General features: G+C 40.2%; 1 protein-coding gene across 2 annotated transcripts in view; it reads left to right on the top strand.

The window, feature by feature from the left end:
• Positions 1-1,377: 1,377 nt before the first annotated feature.
• Positions 1,378-6,000, top strand: part of edil3a (EGF-like repeats and discoidin I-like domains 3a) — a 120,519-nt gene continuing 115,896 nt past the window's right edge. For both annotated transcript variants that reach the window (XM_005722319.1, XM_005722318.1), the window contains exon 1: positions 1,378-1,785. In XM_005722319.1, coding sequence (XP_005722376.1) covers positions 1,722-1,785 — 64 coding nt within the window. In that variant the 5' untranslated portion in view covers positions 1,378-1,721. The remainder of the gene's footprint in view (positions 1,786-6,000) is intronic.

The following is a 6,000-nucleotide window of genomic DNA, read 5'->3' as shown; positions in this document are numbered from 1 at the left end:
AATGTTATTGAGGAGTAAGATAGCTATGTTGAACAAATATATGGGGGGAGTTGGTCGGGGCCCATAATCACAGTTCTCACCATGAGTTAATCAGTGTCAGTTTATAATTGGCAAAGTGCAATTGTCACATTAATTTAACTCAACCCAGATTCATGAAAATCCAATCAGAGGTGGGCGAAATATCACACGTGGCACAAAGGAACAATCAGTGTGGTGCCACCCTCTTGAGAAATAATCTAATTTTGAGAATGTCACACCCCAGTGAGACACCTGTATACGTTCAGTATGCATAAACAGTCTGCACATGCTGTGAAAAAGCATGGATGCGTTATTGTAGGTTACTTATTAAAGTTTATGTTTCAGTAAGATCTTCAGTTGAAGGATGGAAATGGCTTGTAAACTGGAAACTCGCTGTAAGTAGGGAAGTTGTGGTTTGTGTAAATTAATATGCGTTAATTAGATGTTCGTTAAACTCTGTTTTAGAGATGCTGTTCAGTCAGTGCCATCTTTTTCTCTCTCCTAGAAACAACAGGAGAATCTACAAAATGAAAATTGTTCATAGAACATTACGGCCAGTATCCTAATGCGATAAAGAATTTTCCAATTTAATCTTTTTGTTGAGGATACTAAAACTCATCTGGGCTTTCCAGAAAAATACTTTTGAAACTACTAAATTAATTGCTGAGCATCCAACTTCCGGAGGCTTAAAAAACAGAAATCTGAGAGTGAAATAAGGAGTTTGGGAGAGGCTGATTATGCGCAATTTAAATTTCTAGCAAGTTCTGACTTTTGGAAGAATTATTTTAAAGCTCTCTCTCTATTATATTATTTATTTTTTTCGGGCGGTGGGAGTGGGAGGAGGAAGAGTTTGCTCCACCAATAAAGCCTACCATGAAGCATCCTCCGAGTGACCAAAGGACCAAAGTGACTGTGGTCCAAGCTGCATAACGTTTTGACTGTGTGACTGCACCTTTAAAACAATAAAAAAAAATAGTAAGGAAATTTAAAAAAACAAAAAAAACAAACAAACTTATTTATCCTTTAAAAAATAGCTTTATAACTTAATTTTTAATATTTCGAAAAATAACTTTATAAATACAACTAACTGCGTAAACAGGCATTGGCTTAAACTCTACATGACATGATATCAGAAAGAGAGAGAGAATTAAAAATAAGAAAATAAAAGTCGGCGAAAAACATGGTACTATTTGGGGTTTTTTTTAAATTCTAATTATTATTTATTTATTTATTTGAATACACGAGACATCAAATGAAGCGCAGTTCAAATTAAAAGTCATCACTTCTAGTTTTATTTTGTATGTGTGTAGCGGAAGTGATAATTCTTCTGACGCTGGGAGGTTTGACAGTAGTCGTCCGGCAGCACCGAGTGAGCGCACACGTCGCTCTCTCCACTACATCGCACCACTGCGGTAGGAGCGCGGAGGCAGCAGCAGAGGAGTGCCCGGCAGGCACAGTCCACTTGTTCCTGCAGGACAAAATCCAGGTGGCGAGTCTCTCACTCTGTCTCTCTGTGTCTCCCTCTCTGCCGACTTTATCACAGCGCAAGACTTTACCTGAGAGGACATAGTCATATAGCAACAGCTCTCAGGGTAACCCTCACAGTCCAGCCGGAGCAAAGGAAGGAGAAGTTTGGGCTATTGCCACGCGATTTTACCCACAGCTCCGTAACCTTGGAAGTCGGACCTGATTATTGTGAGAGGATGGGACCGCTACTCCTTTCCGTCGCCCTGTGCTTGAGCGCCGCTGTCCCACAGCGTGTGAAAGGTGAGCGGAACAAGTGACAGGCAAAAATAATCATTGCCACATTTTCTTTTCTTTTCTTTTTCCCCACAGAAATAGTTATTTAGCGTGGGAGCATCACCGAACAGGGGATCGATCAGAATCCTTTGGCATATTTACATATTCTACTGAAAGTGATAAAGTGCTGGTGATTATTCAAAGAGGATCGTGGGGAGTGGGGGTATCCCACATGAACGGTTCAACACTGTATTGTTCGCGGGAAACGGAGCAATCTCGGCACGTTTTTTTGCACGACTCGTTAGTTAATTGGTTTGATTGTGTTCAGAGGAGACCTGTTTGAGTATACAAGCGGCCGATTGTGTATTTTATCTGTGTGTAATTGCTCTTTGATAAAGGGCCACATGAGACTGCGCACAATTAAGGCAAATGTGCACAGCTCCAGTGTTTCGTGCGCCCTCACAGTGACCATCTTCAGCTGCTTGCTTGGCTTATGTGCGAAGCTTACATGGGGTAAAAGAAGCTGAGGGTCCAGGTTTAGCTCTCGTTAATTAATGCAGGGGGACAAAGGCATCTTTCTCCCCTTATTTTCCCTTTTTTTAATAACCAATATAAAAAGAAGAAAAAAAAACGGAATAGAAAGATTTCTTGCGTGGTGACTAGACAAATCTAGAGGTGATATATATCCTGTAATAGTTGCCTTATCATTATTAACCAGCCAATATTACAAGTAGGGTAAATGGACATTGAAGTCTAATGTAGAGTCTTACCAAAACATGTCACACTGCTTTATGCAGAGAGAAAACTGCTGAAAGCTTATAGATTAACCTGACTCCCTGAATCACCGTTCCCATCATTTACATCCTCCCCCCTTTTGCCCTTCCTGTTCTCTGGTGATGGGGATGTTTAAGCTTTTGGCCGCTATATATTTTCCACCATCAGTGCAGAGCCGTACCTGTGGGATACAAACATATATATATATATATATATATTTTTGATAAAGAAAACAGGGTAGTCCTGATAGAAGTGGGTCATGCCATTGTCCCTGTCTCTGTTCATTTAGCAACACGCTTGCCTCAGGAGTCACACATGTCAGACAGACCTCAGTCTCTACACCGGGAGTGTGCCCCAAGCAGAGTTTCTAAGGCTCCCTAAGCCTCACAGTGTCAACTCACAGTCAGCTGTTACAAGACATAATACTCCCTGGTAGGCTGGCATAATGAATGTACAGGAAGAGCAGAGAGCCGTGGTGCCGCGGGTCGACTTGTTTCAAGGCTCAGTGAGTTAAAAATAAACCCCGTACTAGTCCCTCAATTAATCATATCCCAGTTAAAAATTGTGCTATTGTAAAGGGATTTATTTTTTTTGTCCATCTGCTTCAAAAATGAGTTAAGCTGTAACCTTAGTCACAAAAGGGAGCTTGTTAGAGGAGGAAATGGAGGTTAATCGACAGTGTTAACGTTTCATCTGTGTTTGAACAACAGCCATAGTCATATTGGTCAGCCTGGCAGCTATATTTGCAACCGAACCCCTTCGTCACCGTTGCTGTCAGTCTGGCATGTTTAAAAAATCCACAGTCAGATTAAAAGGGACACGAAAGCATTCAGCTGTCATGAAGAAAGTGGCAGAAAAAAATGTCTTGTGATTATTAGAAATCTCTTTGTGTTGCCTTGAAGATACGGTTTACTTACCTTTTGTCATTGCTCAAAGACAGCAGGTGTCTTCTGAGATAGCGGCTAACAAACACTGCATGGAGGATGTCACAGGGTGCCTCTGTCCACTGAAACAAATTGATGGGGTAGAAAGATTCGCCTTCAGGTAAAACAGACTGCATTGTTCCATGTCAGCGTGCAATACATCACCTCCTCTCTTTGGTTACTGGGGCTGACTCTCACACATTGTTTGGGGTCCTGCCTGTCTGTCTGGACAAAGCACATGACTGCACCCGTGGGTTCTGTGGATGGATATGTAAGACGCTTTTGTGCTTTGTTTGGAGTGTCAGCCTTAATGAGTTTTATGCATCTTAATTTTAGCCCCAGTCTTGTGATAAGGACTTCACAATTAGAGGCTTTTAGTCGAATGGACAGCCATCTGGAGTGGCAGTGTGATTGTTTGCTATTGGTGAGCCATGATTAGTGTTAATATTGTTGACTGCTGTTCATTTAAGCCAAAGATTGCACTTGTTTAACGCAGTTGAAGAAGTCAAACAATACACTAATGTAGAAATATTGCAATTTTGCGAATGTTGGCAGCTTTAAATTGCTCATCATGCTCAATATGATGTAGGTTTGAGAGGTTGGGAGGCTTACTGAAGGGCAGCAGAAGTTTTGTTTAGCTGAGAGAAATTGAGCTTCTGCTTCCAAACAGTTGGATGGATATAAATGAGATATACCGACTTGATAGATAAATCTATCAAGGCTGATTTGATAGATTTATCTGAAAGGTCAACACATTTACTGGCAGCTGAGGTTATGGTTGATGTACCAATGAATTTTAATAAGAATGACATGTGACCTACACTGCTCTGCAAAAGTAAAGAGCCACCCCTCATTTCTGTATATAAAATGGGAAAACACTACAAATATACATGGCAATACAGTATATAAGGCAAGAGTTTGTGCAATCCTAATGAGGTTAAAAAAACCAATATTTGGTACGACCCAATTATTCTTCAACACTGCCGCAACTCTCTTAGGCAAGCTTCCCTGTCATTTCTTTAAGCAGTCTTCAGGAAAAGTTCTCCGGGGTTCTTAAAGAACATTCAGAGCTCTTCTTTGGATGTTGGCTGCTTTTGTTCTGTTCTCTATCAAGATGATCCCACTTGCTTCAATAAGGTCTGGGCTCTGGGGAGACTGATCCATGACTGATAGTCTTTAACTGTGTTTTTCTATCCAGGTATGCTTTAAATGCATTGACCTTGTACTGGGAACCATTTTCATGCTGGAAAATGAAGTTGTTGCCAATTACATGCTTTCCAGATGGTATTGCATAATGGATCAAATCGAATCGCACGTTTTTGCCTTCATAATTCCATCAAGTTTGAGAAGATGCTCAATAGCACTGAATGTAAAGCATCCCAAAACCTCACCAGAGCCTCCGTTGTGTTTTACAGATGACTGTAGACACTGTTGTACCTCTCTCCTGATGATTTTTAGTACAATTTGTGTGTAATTTGGCATACCTGTAGAAGCCTGGAGAGATCCATCCATCCATCCATCCATCTTCTTCTGCTTATACCACAGGGCTAGAGGGCCAGGAGAGCTATTTAGAAAATAAATAAATAAAAGAGAGTCTAGCTCCTTGGGAGCAAAATATGAAGAAATAAGCCTTTTGCACATTACTGTAGCTCTACAGTGCTGTGCACTAGATGTGCAAAGATAGTGTGCTGAAGAAATGAAAGCCTTTTAAAAGAAGATGTATTTGTTTCCTTGCCACAAAAGAGGAAATAAATAACAGCAAAAACAAAATTTTTTACTCTGACTCAGAATTTTGGTCCATCTCTATTATATCTTTAATAAAATGGAGCTTTTGTTTGCAGACATTTAAATGGATATAATGCATATTAATTGTACAGATTTATCCAAACCTCATTACCTTTACTGGCCACTAAAGGTTATGGTTGATGTATGACTGACTTTTAATAACAATAACTGGCGACCTACCTCTACAGTGCTCTTCAATCCGGTTTTAAAAGGCACAGTCCTTAATCAGTGGAGAGAGGTCAGACTTCTGTCAAACCAGCAGCCATGATTAGCAACGGATTCCAAGCAACTCATTGGACAACAACCCCTGCACAAGAAAATGCAACATAGAATATCAAAACATAGAACTAAGTGATGTAGTGCCAGCGCTGCTGTTTTTTTGTGGAACTTAATAGGGATATTTGTTGTCAGTGCAGATGTTCACTAATCCTTTTTATATTTGAAGGAGACTTCATTTGTCTGTCATGCTGACAAGGTGATGCATACAATGCTATTTGTCTTTGCCATCTCAGTTCTCCTGCCTACATTTCATGCTTGACTTATATGGAGGGCACTGGAGTGATGGTTATCAAGGTTGCAAGGACATATGAAGAGGAAACGCTTACCAAAGAGCTTTAATGCAGCCTTGAGAAGAAAATAGCAGCATGGTGGTAAAAGACGTATTTTAGTCAATGCAAACTTTCAGACAGGAAAAAAATGGATGTTTCATAGTTATTTTATAACATTTTGTGGTTTTGTTTGATTTAGAGTTCTGTGCAAA

Source organism: Pundamilia nyererei, unplaced genomic scaffold (genome assembly GCF_000239375.1).
Source record: "Pundamilia nyererei isolate P.nyererei 1_Seehausen unplaced genomic scaffold, PunNye1.0 scaffold00006, whole genome shotgun sequence".
NCBI classification, from domain to species: Eukaryota; Metazoa; Chordata; class Actinopteri; order Cichliformes; family Cichlidae; genus Pundamilia; species Pundamilia nyererei.
The sequence above is the reverse complement of the archived record's forward strand: the minus strand, read 5'-3'. Positions and strand labels throughout refer to the sequence as shown.